The 14,565-nt window shown below is 37.8% G+C and overlaps 1 protein-coding gene across 1 annotated transcript in view; it reads left to right on the forward strand.

Annotated features, from left to right (window-relative positions):
• Positions 1–14,565, forward strand: part of HECTD4 (HECT domain E3 ubiquitin protein ligase 4) — a 72,348-nt gene that overhangs the window by 5,147 nt on the left and 52,636 nt on the right. The window contains 6 exon segments of the mRNA XM_005145164.4: positions 6,041–6,558; positions 9,143–9,232; positions 9,579–9,709; positions 11,715–11,823; positions 12,460–12,598; positions 13,523–13,693. Coding sequence (XP_005145221.3) covers positions 6,041–6,558; positions 9,143–9,232; positions 9,579–9,709; positions 11,715–11,823; positions 12,460–12,598; positions 13,523–13,693 — 1,158 coding nt within the window.

The following is a 14,565-nucleotide window of genomic DNA, read 5'->3' on the forward strand; positions in this document are numbered from 1 at the left end:
ATTTCTTGGAGCAGAAAAAAATCAGTTCCAAGAACAATCTTGAAACTCGTAGTTTTCAGCTGCAACACCAAAAGCTCAATGTAGAGTATGAAGCAGCTACTAAGAACCTGTAAGACTTCAATATCTAAAGCATCAGGATGAAAACGTTTGCATATATTTATATATTTTACTGACACTTGGGTGTATCAAACAAAAAGCCTTATAGAGGGCTTAGAAAAATGTTTTGAAAGAAACCAAGGCAGTGTTTGCAGTAGGACAGCTTCCTACTGTGTGGCTTTAGAAACTGCTGGAAGCAGAAAGGATTTTACCCAGCACAAAGTGAAAGCCTGTGCGTATGTGTACAGTGTTGTTATGAGAGCAGTGTACATTTTGGTGTATATTTCAGTTTTCAGGGTACCTTTAAAACTGAATTCTGGTATTTCTCTCATAGAATAATCTATAAATCTTACAATTCAGTCTTTTTTTAATAAGATTTTATTTGTATTTCTAGAGACAAAAGAGCCAAGTACACAAGCAATGCTCCTTATATGTTAACTTTGTGATACAAGAGGAATAAATGACCTTATAGCTTGGCACTGAAAGTAACATGGTTAAATTTTTTCATGCCACTGTTAAAGACACTTTGTGATTTTGAGGTTGTTTCTGGTTTTCTGTATGGTTTCATCCTCTTGTGAGATAGGACTAATACTTGTTTAATACTCAGGGGGCTATTACAGATCTAATTGATATTGGTTAATATACCACCACCTTCAGGAGGTTGTGATCCTTATGTGTGAAGTTCAGCTAATTTAATTATGTAGACAAAGAATGAAATGCTATTTTGGAGATTTAAAGGCTTCCACTTACAATATATAACTTAGGAGAAAATACACCTTTGTGAGCAGCTTCATTCCTCATCAGTTCCCTATGTAGTAGAATTAAAACTGATCAGTGAAACCACCATATTCAGCTCAAGACTGTTGTTGAAGGTAGGATGCTGGGAGAGCTATTGCAAAAATTTCTTGTTCATGTCTGTTGTTGGCCATGTGTTTCCTTCTTTCTTTTCCATTCTACCTGCTGTTCCAGGCCAGGGAACTGATCTAAACCAAAAATGTAGCTTAAAAAAGCCCCCCAGACAACCCAGAGGCACTACTGCGAGAGCCAGGGAGAGAATGAGGAGGGGACATGAATTTTAATCAGAGGAGAAAGCTGCCTTTCAGTGGCAGCTCACATTTGAATTTACTCTATGTGGTCGTAAAACCTCAGGCTAAACTCTTCATGTGGATTAGTGTGTCTTAATTGTAGAACGTCCAGTATTTATTAACAGTAGAGAAACACTTTACACTGATAATAGTGGATGCCAGTGACTGCTTTCTGAAGCAGTATTGGCAAAAATGTTGTTTAATTGAAAGTATCTGGTTAAGGTCATGTAGTATGATGAAATAGGAAAAAAATAAGGTACAGCAGGAATGATGACATTCTGCCCACAGCTGATGATTTAAAATGAGATACATTTTGTGTCTCTCGATGTTGAAGATGTCAATGACCAGTTTGAGCGATTGAACTTTGCATCAGCCATTTTCTAGTTAAGATATTTATTAAAAGGGATTGAAAATATTAAACAAGGAAATTATATTTAAGGACTAGACGCTGCAAAATTAAAGTCGTGACAATTAACTTTTTACTAACACATTTTTTAATTAAATGCCACCTCAGGCTGTGAAGTGTGAGACATTAAACACCAAAAAGTTTTCCAAGGTAGTCTGTGCGAACCAGAAGTAAGCAAAGTTGAGAAGAGGCAATAATCACAGTCCCGGTGTATCCACTATTACTGCAATGTGACTGAAGAGTAAGTGTCTCATTTGCAGAAAGTGTCACTGTGATGTTTACCCTACTTAGGAAATCAGAGAAAGATCTTCTTTAAAACCAGCGTTGTTTTTATTTCTTCCCCTCATTTTAGTGTCCTGGTTATCCCAGAATTTATACTGAAAGAGCTTGATTACATGAGAATTGCACTTTGTCCACTGGCATTGCATGTTTTCTTTGCTCATTAAAGTTATTCTTTACAACCCTACATTTCTAATATAAAGGGGTTTTTAATAATATTATGGATAGTTCTTAAGGAAAACATTAATAAAAAGCAGCAAATGAACTATTTTAACACTACCAATGAACAGTGAATAATTTTTTTCTCAATTCTCTTTACATTCGTTTTTATGACTATGCTATTTTAACTATTTTTCATGTCCTTTTCATAGGATGTAAATCTACATTGGTTTTGTAGTTTAGCTAGTTATCTTTTGCTAATTCTGAATATAATCTGTACATTCAGATTCTGTTTAGCATTCTTCCTTTAAGCATATGCTTTGTGTTTTTAGCTTGACAGTGTTTCTGTTAAGCTGCTATCTCCGTTAGAGATTGTCTTTTGAGATGTAAGTACATACTTGGGTAGCTTGTTTTATGACAAAGCAATGTGGTTGCTACATTCTTGTCATCCTCTTAGATTCTGTAAACCTTGTTAGCAAAAATGGATTGGTGCTGTGAAGTGATTATTTACTGGTTCAGGTGACTGCTTGTGATGTGCTGGCTTTTGGTTCTGTGCTGCTGAGATCTCCCTGACTGTTGTACAGGTAAATATTAAGGCAAGGTGCTCAAATACCTCTAATAAAAGGATGCTGGAAATCAGTCCTGAATCAGAGCTCAAACTCAAGTGTAAATAGTGAGGCATGAAGGAGGCAGCGGCAAGGGAATTCTACCTTCTTCCAAATAAGGAATAGTTGTCCAGTGCAGTATTGGAGAGGACAGCTTGAATAGTAGGGAAATGAATCTGCTTATTTTAACAAAGAGAATGGTCAGATCTGGATAGCAGGAGAACCAACTAATTTGGGGGGAGGAGGGGAATATGATGATTAAATTTTGCTGGGGGATTTAAAAAGGGAAAATTGTCTGAATGCTCCTGCTTAGGTAACCTGAGGAAACACTCTTTAGTGGTTGCAGCCTTAGGCGAAAGATGCTCAGGATGGCTGAGTGAATCAGCTGGGTAAAGGATGGGGAAGCCCTTTCTGATTCAGTCTTTGCACATGTTGTTTTAGCATAGATTTTCTATTTCCTTTCTTCACCCATCTTTTAGAAATATTGGTAGTTGAGTTGTCTGTTCCACGATTTGTGAATAATGTAATGTGTTGGTGTTTTTCCTTCTTGCATTATATTTTATCTTTCTTTGACTTCAGATGGCTTCAAGATAATAAGCTGAAGATAGAAGGAATGTGTAGTCAGTGTGCTGAGAAAACCTTGGCAAGGGCTGTGATTCTTTTGTGAAGTCTTTAGGCTCTCCAAAGGGAAGCCGGATCTATAGCACGGTCCAAGTGAAGCTCTGTCCTTAGCATTGAGTTAGAAAGGGATGTGTTTTGCTAACCAGAATGGTTCCCTGGTGTGCAGTAAGTGTCTGAACCCTGAAAGCTCCCAAGTTGTTTGTCACAGCTAGTCACTGTGAAATCTTGGCCTTGAAGCTCTCTTTTGGAGATAGTACTGTGTACTTACCTTTAGTTTGTAAATTATCTTTCGAGGAAAACAGACTTTAACAAAATTCTTTGAAGATTCCTGTATACAAGATGACCTTACACTGTTCTCCTAATATCCCGTTACTATTTGGACAATGCCTACTTAGACCATTTAAATGACATTCCATGGTTAGGTTTTTCACTGGTTCCAGAAGCTGTGTATGAAAGCTAGATGGTGTAAATGGCTTTATTTTCAAAAATCTAAGTCCTATTCTGGAACTGTTGTCTAAATCTTGGATCTAGTATACTTCATAAGCTGCTAACCCAAATTAGTGCATGTTTCCTTTATGAAAGACCAAAGCACAACAATCTTGACAGTTCCAGACAGACCGTACTATGCTTATAAAGCAAGTTATAAACTGTGAGCTCAGTGGAAAAATAAAACTTCCTCAGGGAAAGGCTTCATCAGCAAATCTGCAAAGGTTTGACACTAACAATTTGGTTACAGCTTTGTTGGTGAGAACCCACCATACATAGCATTGGTAACTTGAAGGAAACTGAAGAAATTCACCAGTTGCAGCTGGAACTTGGTCTTTGGGCTGAAATAAAGCAAATCTCATGTATTTGAATATTCAAACCTTCTGCTTCTTACTACATCCTGGGTACAGATTTGGTTCAAAGTCCGCAAGAGGCTGTACAAAGCTTGTGAATTAACATAGTGGTGTACTTATAATTTAGGTGGGTGCAACTTCTTGGATTGAATTGCAGAGTTCTGCTGTGTTCATGGGAAGGGGAGAAGACGATGAACAGCTCCCTCTGCCATGGAAGTACTATCTAAAAGGGAAAGCCAACCAAGCATCCCAGCTTGGTTTTGGTGGTGTCTGCGTTGTTAGCAAAGCCGAAGACTATAAACCTGTTTACTTCAGCATTTAACTCTCAAGATGAAGGCACAAATCCTCCTTTTCCTCCATCTCTGCAGCTGCTATCACTTAGCTGAGGATCTGTCGCATATTTAGCTTAGTTCAAGAAGGTCAAAAGCAAACTGGTTTAGAAAGTGATTGCATCTACAACAGGAAACAATTAAGCTTACTTCTGAGACAACAGAACACTCAAATTAACATGAGGTAGTTATTTTAAATGTATAATATGTGGTTTAGGGATTAATATTCTTAATCTCTCTGAAGAAATTAATTAAAAGAGGTTCATTAGTTTTAACAAGCTCAATGCTAACATCTATTCAACTGTAATTATTATGTGAATTACTTTAAAGTGAACTTTTCATGACTCTAATGGTAAGTGTTTTACTGAAAAGCTGTTTCAGTGACTTCAGGAAGGGTGTTTGTCAAAGTGGCAGATGTGAGTTGACCTGGAGCATTTTACCAAGCTTCAGAATTCTACAATTAGACAGAAACATCTATTTCATATTCTGCGTTACCATTGCCTACAATAAAACCAAAAACCCCAAATCAAACAACCCTGTACGAAATTTCTCGTTGCATCTCTTGATCTTTCACATTCCCCTTCCCTTTTTTCTTTTCCTGTGTAATGAAGCTCAGGAAAGGGACAGCTTTACAGTGTGAAGATGGGACAAAGAAAATGTGGTGGCTGAGATGAGGCATGTGCAGGCAGAAGCACTTTGGACACTGGATCCAAAGTACTGGAAAATGTTTGGCTCGTTACTTTCCTTGAGGTTGCAGTTGCTGAAGTGACTTTGCTATCTCGGCTGTTGTTCTATGCTGTAGGGAGAAAAACTGTCTGTAAATTACTTAAAATTGTGAGTTCCTTCAAGTACCAAGCTGGCTACTAACGCATAAATGTGTCTTTCTGTCATGATTTAGTTGCTTTCTGTTGTTCCAGCTTTGTCTCCAGTTTTATTTAGAAGTGCCAAAAAGGCCCCTTTCTTCTGTCTGAAGTGATGATGATGAGACTTTAGGTTTTTAAGCTATGGCAGCAGCTGGAAGTATTTTAAGAAAGGTGCAGCTAAGTGTGATATGAGAAAATTGAGGAAGGAAAAAACCAGGGGAGGGAGAGAGTGTAACAAAAGTCTTAGTTCATTTTAGAGAACTAGTTGGTTGGTTGATTTGAAAAGTTCTCCAACTAGAACATATACATTCCTACTGCAGAATATTCTTGACCTGTTAGTTTCTGTAGGAGGGCCCCTGGGACTCTCCACTGCCTTAGTCCTTTTGAAGTTCTTTGCTTTAAAAAAAGCTTTGGGGAGGCAAGTCTTTATTGTCAAAGTTACTCTTTTGTCTGTGTTTTTCTTTACAATCTAGATTACTGTTGGTTTAGCATCATGATTTGCAAATCTCTGTCAGCACTTCCCAAGCCCAGGCTCCAGTGGCAGCGCTGACTCAGCAATAGCAGTCTCCATACCACTTGCATGCTCTTTGGCCTCTGATTTAACGTTATTCATGCCCAGAAATGTAAAGCAAAATATCCTACAATCTGTTGTAGAGGAGAGCGGGTCTGGAAATCATACTACACCCATATGTTACTACTTTTTTTCCCATTAAGAAAATTAAAACCCATATAAATACCAATTACTTCCCTCCTTTCAGATACTAACATTTGAGACCAAGAACCCGACGGAGCTGGCTGAGCGCTTGCGGTCAGTGTGTGGAAACCAGAGCAATGCTTATGCTCGGCTGCTGGAATACCGCCTGAATGCCCTGCGTGGACTCTGGAATGCCCAGCGCCAGCTTGCCTTGGAGGAGCAGCATGACCGGGAGAGCTCAGGGGATGAAGAAGCTCTGGCCTTGCTCAAGCGTCAGGGCTTGTTACAGCAGCCTGAACAGGCACCGTTTACTTCACGGATGGGGCTTCTGTTGGTCTTTCCCCTCATTCAGTCTCAAAGTAGAACAGACCCTTCTCTCTGTAACATAACTGCTGAGGTGCTGTTGAATTGCCTTCGAGACTGCCAGCCTTTGAGTTTGACTAAGGAACCAGCTGACTGTCTTAATGGGATAGAGTCTTTGCTGTGCTCCTGGCTGGAAGACACTTCTGCTTCAGGCCTACAGATTCCCTACAAGCAAAAAGAAAATGCTGCTGCTGCCCTAGTTGCCTTGGCTTGTGCAAGGTAAGGAATGTGACATGGTGTGAGTGATGCTGTTAGTAAGTGGTTATGTTTAACCATACGAGCCAAATATGATGTGACCACACTGCTGATACTCGTTTTTGGTTTTCACTAGTCTTTGTCTTTCTGATATTTAAATTTTGGTTTGGAAAGGGTGGAACTGAGAAACAAAGCATTGATTTTTTTTTTTTTGCATGTGTCTAGCATATGTAAAACCAGAAGTATCTAGATTGGGAATGCCTCTTGTACACACTGCTGCTTCTACTGCAGTGATCTGTTCTAGGAATGGTTCCAAATGTTTTTATCATGGAGGAAAGTTGTCTCATTTTTCCCTTTGTACTGCCCCATTAATCCTGTAGCTTATTCACCTTCATTGGGCTGTAGAAGACATTCCTGCCAAGTTTCAGGGTAATTAGGTTCAGATTTGATTTCAGTGTTGTCAATTAAACATCTGGAGGCCTTTTTCCATTTTGTTGCCAGGGAAGAGTTTGACCAGTATAGGTTGAACAATGCTGTGTGCCCTGCATGGGTTTAGCACAGCATCAGGTTATTGACGATGAAGTAGCTGTAATTGCTTTTAATAAAAGCTTATTCTTTTTAGGGGATGGGGCTTGGGGAGAGGAGGAGGAGTACACAAAACTTAGCTCTCAAAACTGTATGAATGTGAGTCTAAAATCACTAGTAGCCTTTTGAAAATCCCAGCTTTAATGTTTCTTAGATTGCAGCCTTGTCTGTCAAGTTTAACTCTGATTTAAGATGTTGAAGTTCTCAGGAGATGTCATGATTTGCTTTAGAAATGGGTTTATTCAAATGTAAAACACTCAATTTCTAGTGTACTTGTTCTAATGAAGTCGATGAGAAATCTACAGTTCGTGGCAAACTCTTCTGCATTGACAACTGCCTTATCTAAGAGGCGATGTACTTGAACATAGCTCAGATAAATTGGATTTGATAAACACAATCTCATTATTTTTTTCCCCAGATGCCAATTTTTAGGAAGTATGGGATGTTCTTTTGCAGCTGAATCTGTAAAAGAGCTAGATTTCAAATACAGCTTTTGAAATGAAGGTTGATCTTATATTTTCTTTGGAAATCTGTCTTGCATTGCTTACAGAATTGTAATATCCCGATGTGCTCTGTTCACCTTTGAAAGCTTTGAATTTTTCCTTTAAATATGTAAGTCATGTTGGGTACCATTATAAAGAAAAAAGCCTGCAAAATGAGACTATTATTGAGATTCTTAGTTGCAATCTTGGGTGCTTCATATTCCTAAGGATAAAACAACAGGGTGAATATTGCTTTAAATAATTTATTGATGTGCTTGAAAGTCTTCAGTGTTACTTTTCTCCAGGATGAGGATTATTGGTGAAAGCATACAGCTGAAAACAGCAGTGGGAAAACAGGGTTGGGGGCATGAAGGAGGAATGTTAAGGAGCTAAGACTGGCCATGTGTGACAGCAGGCAAAAGGCTGTATTCAGCAGAGTGCATGGAAAAGATCCCTTCAATTGATCAGTCATGCTTCTGAAGAAATCAATTCATAACTGACTGCTGTCACGCCTAAGATGCAATCAGGGTTCTCTTATTTAGCTAGGCTATTATGCCTGGAAATAACACCACCACGTCTTTCAGAGAATGACTTCTTCCTAATGGCCTGACCTTTGGAACAGAAACTGTGAAAGATATTTTTTGAAGGCCTCTACATCTCTTTATTTCTAATAAAAACCCCAGTCATTTCCCCCTGTATTAACATATAGATTTCACAGGTTCTCCAAAAAAAGTGTTCAACTTATGAATGAACCAGAATTCTAATTAGAATTACAAACTCCATATGTCTGTGAATGCCACAATCAAATTTTAAAGCAACACACTTCTAGGCAAGATTAGAAACAACTTCTACTTGGGTTTAATGTTGTTTTCGGAAGTATCTAGTCTTACATACTTACAATGTACCTTATATGCATTTAAATGCATCACTTCAGAAGGGAAAAGCTTCCAAATATGTGTTTGGAAGCAAAAGGAATCAGAAGCTTGCTAATCAATTAATTAGTCTGGTCTTTTCTATTTTAGTCAAGAAAGCCGTTCTCTGGCTATGTCTGCAGCAGCTCTTACTAACACTTTGGCTCGGCCCCAGGAAGACCTGCAGATTGTATTTGGAGATCTAAATATATTTAATCAGCTCCAAGAAATATTGGAAGTAGCTGTCTGTAATAGAGGCGAGGTTTTGAGGTATTTTATCATGTGCCCACATTACCTTCACCATACATGTTGTTTATGACACAGTCTATGGTTGCTTGCTCTCCCTACTCGCACAGTGCTTCCTCTCTTGAAAAGATAACATGATTTAGACAAGCAATTCACCAGCATTCTTCCTTTGTGTTACCCTCTCTTCCTCTTTTCACTTCCTCCACAAAAGAATGAAAATCATCCAGAAAAGAAATGCAAATTAGGAAAGAAGCTTGATGACATATCTTGGATGTTCTCTCCTTATGGTACTGGATATGATATTCTACATAGATGCTGTTATGTGTGTTCATTCAGTCTTGTTTCAATAGACATCTTTAATTCATGTTTTTCTTATCCTTTTAGAGGGTCGCTGAAAACCTTTGTTCATACAGTGCATCTGTTACAGAAACAGACTGATCTGGGATCCTTGCCTGTGGCTGATGTATTATACAGGTTTGTAGCAACTTTTCAAACTGCAGCACTTCTACATCAGGTGTGAAAATGTGAGTGCATTTACAGATGAATGTCTTTTCGATGTCATTAAAAGGCCTTAGAGTTATTGAAAGCTCTAGGAAAGGTCAAAATTTAGTCCATTGCAGAAGGACATTAGGATGTCAAATCTAAAAGTATCTACTAATTGTTTCTTGGGTGTTCTTATTTTTTAATTTAATAGTGGTGATTCCTTTAAATTAACTCTGACAGAATAATTGCTCAAAATATATCTTCATCTTAATTTTTGATTTAGCCAGTCTTTGCTATCACTGTTCTCTATGCATCTTATTTTATTTTCTGCTTAAAGGTTGTTGCTTTTGGAGGGAGGACCTGGATCACCCTCTTGTTTGCTTGGTGGGAAGCATATTGTGTCTTGGGGCTTTGAAGACATGTTACCTGCACCCGATGCCAACAGTAGTTCCAGCAGTGAAAGTAAAGGTGAATTACTCCATCACTGTCAATATTAGTAGGAGAGGTCAAGATGCTTTTAGTGGGGATATTTGTTTAAAATTAATGTAAAGCTTTAGAATTGGAGAAGGATTTCTCCTTTCCTGTTGGGTGTAAAAGCAAGTGTAGCACATAGAAAATAACTGAAAGCTGAAGGGTTTAGAAGTACCATCTTTAGAGAGAACTGGGCATCACAGGCATGTTGATACATTGAAGCCTGATATATAATTAGAAGGGAGAGCAGCAACTGCCTAAGAATTCGTTATCTTAGTCTGCACATTCAAAACTAAAGCTTTGAAAACGTGGACCCAGTTAAGAGTTGGATTAAATAGTTTAGTTCGGTTTGTCATACCTGTTCTCAGTCACTTAATCTGACTGGATATGTGAATGATTGGTTTGCTTTTGAAAGTTCATTTGGGGATCAGCTAGAAAAAAATACTCTGTTTTGTATTAAAGAGGCTAAATCTCAAGTCTAGTGTGTCAGTGATAGTATGGTGTAATGTTTCGGGTTTTTAATTACAAGATAATGGGCTTCTGAAAACGTTGCTGTTTGTTTGCTGAAGGTCAGGTGCTATGTTAAGTTGTCCAGTAATCAGGTTGGAAGAAACAGTCAAAAGCTGTAGGTACAGTCACCCTGTCTGACTTCAGGGGGAGTTTTGCAGAGGTCAGGCTTAGTTTGGGTATTATCCACCCATTAGTCCCTCAGTAAGTGTAATTTCTTTGTCCTGTGCTGTATTGAGTAGCTGGTTATCATTGAAAGTTAAGAAAGTTTGCATTACTATAAACGTATTAGTTCAAGCTTTGATAACATCTCATAAAGTTTAATGCAAGCCATAGAAATTTACAAATCTGAGCTGTCATTTTAGGCTATCTACAAATGTATTGTTGGCATCTATATTTTGAAGATGCTTTCTTGCTGTGAGAATGACAAGATCCTTTTTGCTTTCCCTGTTGGCTGTTCAGGTTTCATGAGCTTAAATAGGGTGACTGGACTTGAGTCCCATCTTGGTTGTTAATGATTACTCTGTGAGTGACAAACCTATGTTTGAAATACTGTTTGTCTTAATTTACCAGTGTTCAGAGGTGGGTCTGTTTTAAGAAACGCAGAGTTGTACCAGAAACTAGATCAAGGCTCAATATTAGGTTATTCCTTCCTCATAGTGTGTTCTACCAGTGGCCCAAAGCAGGAGAGTTTGCCCAGTCAGAAGTCTTGCTTGTGTTTCATCTTGCTGTCAGTTCTGAGTTCAGAACAGCATTACCTGTTACAAAACCAGAAGATAATTGTCTTCCGCTCCTTTGCATCATTATAAAGTCATTTAATAGCAAATGCTCAAGTTTTTTCTGATTTAAGTAATTTTCCACCTGAAATTACTTCGTTTGAGCAGTCTTGTGTTCTTGAGCATGGTTGGGTGTTATAGTCAGTTCCTACTGTAGTTACAGTTTTTGAATAGCATGCAGAAAAAACAAGTTCAAACTCAGTGGGGTTTTTTTTACAGCAGATTGGGCCATAATACTCAAAGATGGGTCTTTAACAGTGAAATGAGAACACAACACAGCGAAAATAAATTATTTAGAAATGGATGATGTACATCTGAATCATGAAGAAACAGAGCTAATGTCATTTATTATCTCAAAAGAGAAGCTGAGTGACTAGCACCTACTTCTTAAGTTTATTTGGCAACAGCAAGATTTAAATAGCTCCAGTATTTGTGGAGTGAGACATAATCTTGGGCACTTCTGCAAGGCTTGAAACAAATGTACAGAAATACTGTAAAAAGGATGGACTCTGACTCTTAGTTACAAATAGCTCTTAGAACATGGAATAATAAATTCAGTATTAAAGAAATGGCTCTGACCCCTTGGTAATGACCTGTCAGGAGCATCTGCTGGGTTTCAGTTGCTGTGGAAGCTGCTGCAGCAGCCTAATGACCGTGGTGAATTCCTTGTCCTGTGTGTTACAGCGGTGGTCTTGCTCTGTTTTTTCTCCCCAATTCAGACGCAGACTTAGGCCGCTGTCTTGCAGCAGATGGGCTCTATCTTTATACAACTAATTCAGTGGGCAGAGGAATAAGCAAATTAGGATCTGGATTACATGGTACTTTGCGGTAAGTGGCAGTTGAATATTTACTATTCTGCAGTTATTGTTTTAGGAAACCTCATGTTAGATGTAACAAGCTGGGGGCATGTTACGCATTTGCATTAAATCCTATTTTAATGTTTGGTTTTCTCATCCGAAGTTCTTCTTGAGTATGTTTTCTCTAGAACTACAGAATAAATCAGGTTGAAAGGGATGTCTGGAGGCCATTTAATCCAACCTCCTGTGAAGAAGTGCATTAGCTGAATAGCTACTATATAGCACCAGGACACTAGTATTTTAGATTTCAGGTTTTTTAATGTATAGTATATGAGTTTGTTGTTTGCTGAGAGGGCTATACTTTAGTCACCTTTTTATTTATAGTTGTACAATTGCTGAACTTGTAAGTATTTGTTTTCTAATTATGTTATTCATTATATTAATGATTAGTGCAGATGTGACTCACCGAACCTTCTTGTTTCTTTATTGCTTGGAAGTCATGAGGCTTTCATATGCCTCGAGTCTTTTACAACAGAAATTACTGCCTTATGCTGACTTGAATTCAAGTTCAAAGTTCAAGAATGTGGTTGTGAGTTGTTCTTGGAAAGCAAAAACAAAAGCCAGCACAGGGTTTTGAAGGGTTTTAATATCCTACTTTTTTTGCCAGAGGTTTTGTGTACTGCCGTAATGAGGAGCTGGAGAGCGGGTGGGTTGCTTTTGGCAACAGCAAACTTCTTCATCGGCCCGTCTCTTTTGATAATAAGCCTCACTCCCTTTTCCAGGTTGTGGATCAGCATACCCTTCAGGTAAAAGGAACAGTTCATTGCAGAGTTAGAGTAACAAAACATTCTTAATGGGTCACAATCATTTCTAGCTTTAATTAATTTTGTCCTTGAAGTTTCTTCTTTTTACTCTGTGAAACTGCCTTTTTACAACTCCCCATTGAAAGTATTGCATGATAGAACTTGTAAGTTGTTAGATTACTCTGTTTCCATGTGTTAATATGTATATATGTATGTGCTGACACACATGTATATATATGGATATAGAGACACTGTACTGTATAGTGATAGTACTATAAAAGGTAGAATATCATGTGGTCACATTATAAAACAGTCAAAACAGTAGCAAAATGGACATCGATTTGAGTTGAAAACATGATCTTCCAAACGAGCTCATTATTCTTCTAATGCAACAGACTCCAGGTATTGTTTCTGAACTGATTGTGTTTTGAGGATAAACAACTGTCATCCTTTGTAAAAATGGATAGTTTGTTACTTTGGATTTTTTTCCTGCCATGGTTTAAAGACTGTGTATGCACATTATTGTGTGTTTCCTGATACTGAGAATGTTTGGATTCCCCTTTTCTTTCAGTTCCAAGTGATGTTTCAGACAAGTTGCAGAAAGTAGATAACTCTTTAGCATGTAGATTTTCCATATGGTACTGTAGGTAATGCTGTCAGTCATTAGAGAAGGGATGATCCTTTTACTTTTAGATAAAATACTGTTAAATACTTAGATATATAAGCTGGTTTTTATGCAGTAGATCCATTTGGCAAACATTATAGCATAGCTCTTCGTAACATACATGCAGTAGTACGAGTCCAATAATAAGCCTCTTCTGGACTAACTGCACTTGGTCTTGATTGATTTATTTATTTTCAAGTACATTATTAATACTTAGAACAAGCTTCACCATAAGAATCATTAAGATGCTCTCTGTCTTGTAGGTCTGTCAAATAATCCCAATGCCAGTAAATCACTTCCCAGTTGGCAGCACTATGACAACCGTGCATCTTTCTTCAGATGGCACATATTTCTACTGGATTTGGTCTCCTGCAAGCCTCAATGAAAAAACACCAAAAGGCCACTCTGTCTTTATGGATATTTTTGAACTAATAGTAAGCAAATAATGTGTTTTCGCTGACACTGGAGTCAGTAGCATCACTCCTGCTTAATCCAGTATCATTGTTTTCAAAGCAGCTTATTAGGTTTGAATATTGATATGTGTGATCTGGATAGCTGTTGTAATGTGGCTTACAAAATAGGTTTTAGCTGAACAGAAGGTGTATTGTTCAATTATGTCTTCAGAGGATATACAGCTACCATGTTTAGCAATATGGGCTGTAATATAAAATGTATTTTATTATAATTAGCAATAGAGTTTTATGCTGGGGTAGTAATTCAGTGTATTAAGATTTAAAGCATTGTTTATTGTGGATCTGCTTCATTGTGATAAAAGCTAATCAGGCCCAACAAGTTACAAATACAATTGTTTTCTTTACACTGCATTTTATAACTTAATATGGTCTTTTATGCTGTATGATGGTCATTGGGTTTAGTGTACAACCAAATGCAGTTCAAAATACTAAGCCTGGAGAAGTGTATCAATACTTTGAACTCCCTTGTCTCTCATCGGGTTATGTATGTGTATATTTACACATATGTGCATGCATTTGTATATGTTTTATTTGACAATGAAGCATCATCATCATGTGGTCTAAGAAAACAGTCACCGTTTTTGTCTGGCAGATGATATAAAGGCCTGTTACAAAACTTGCCAGTGAAACATCACTAAGAAAATATAAAGGAGGGTTGAATGATTTTAAGCAGGGTTCCATAAATAAACCTTAGATTATGACAAGCAGTTCTGTCTAAGGACAGACCAAATAGAAGATACTCTATTGAACCACAGAGTTGCAAACAACACATACTCATCTGTCTAGCTTTCATGACACTTTTTCTGCAAGAGATTTTGACAGCAGAGTTCAAG

The sequence above is a fragment of the Melopsittacus undulatus genome, chromosome 12 (assembly GCF_012275295.1).
Source record: "Melopsittacus undulatus isolate bMelUnd1 chromosome 12, bMelUnd1.mat.Z, whole genome shotgun sequence".
Classification (NCBI taxonomy): domain Eukaryota; kingdom Metazoa; phylum Chordata; class Aves; order Psittaciformes; family Psittaculidae; genus Melopsittacus; species Melopsittacus undulatus.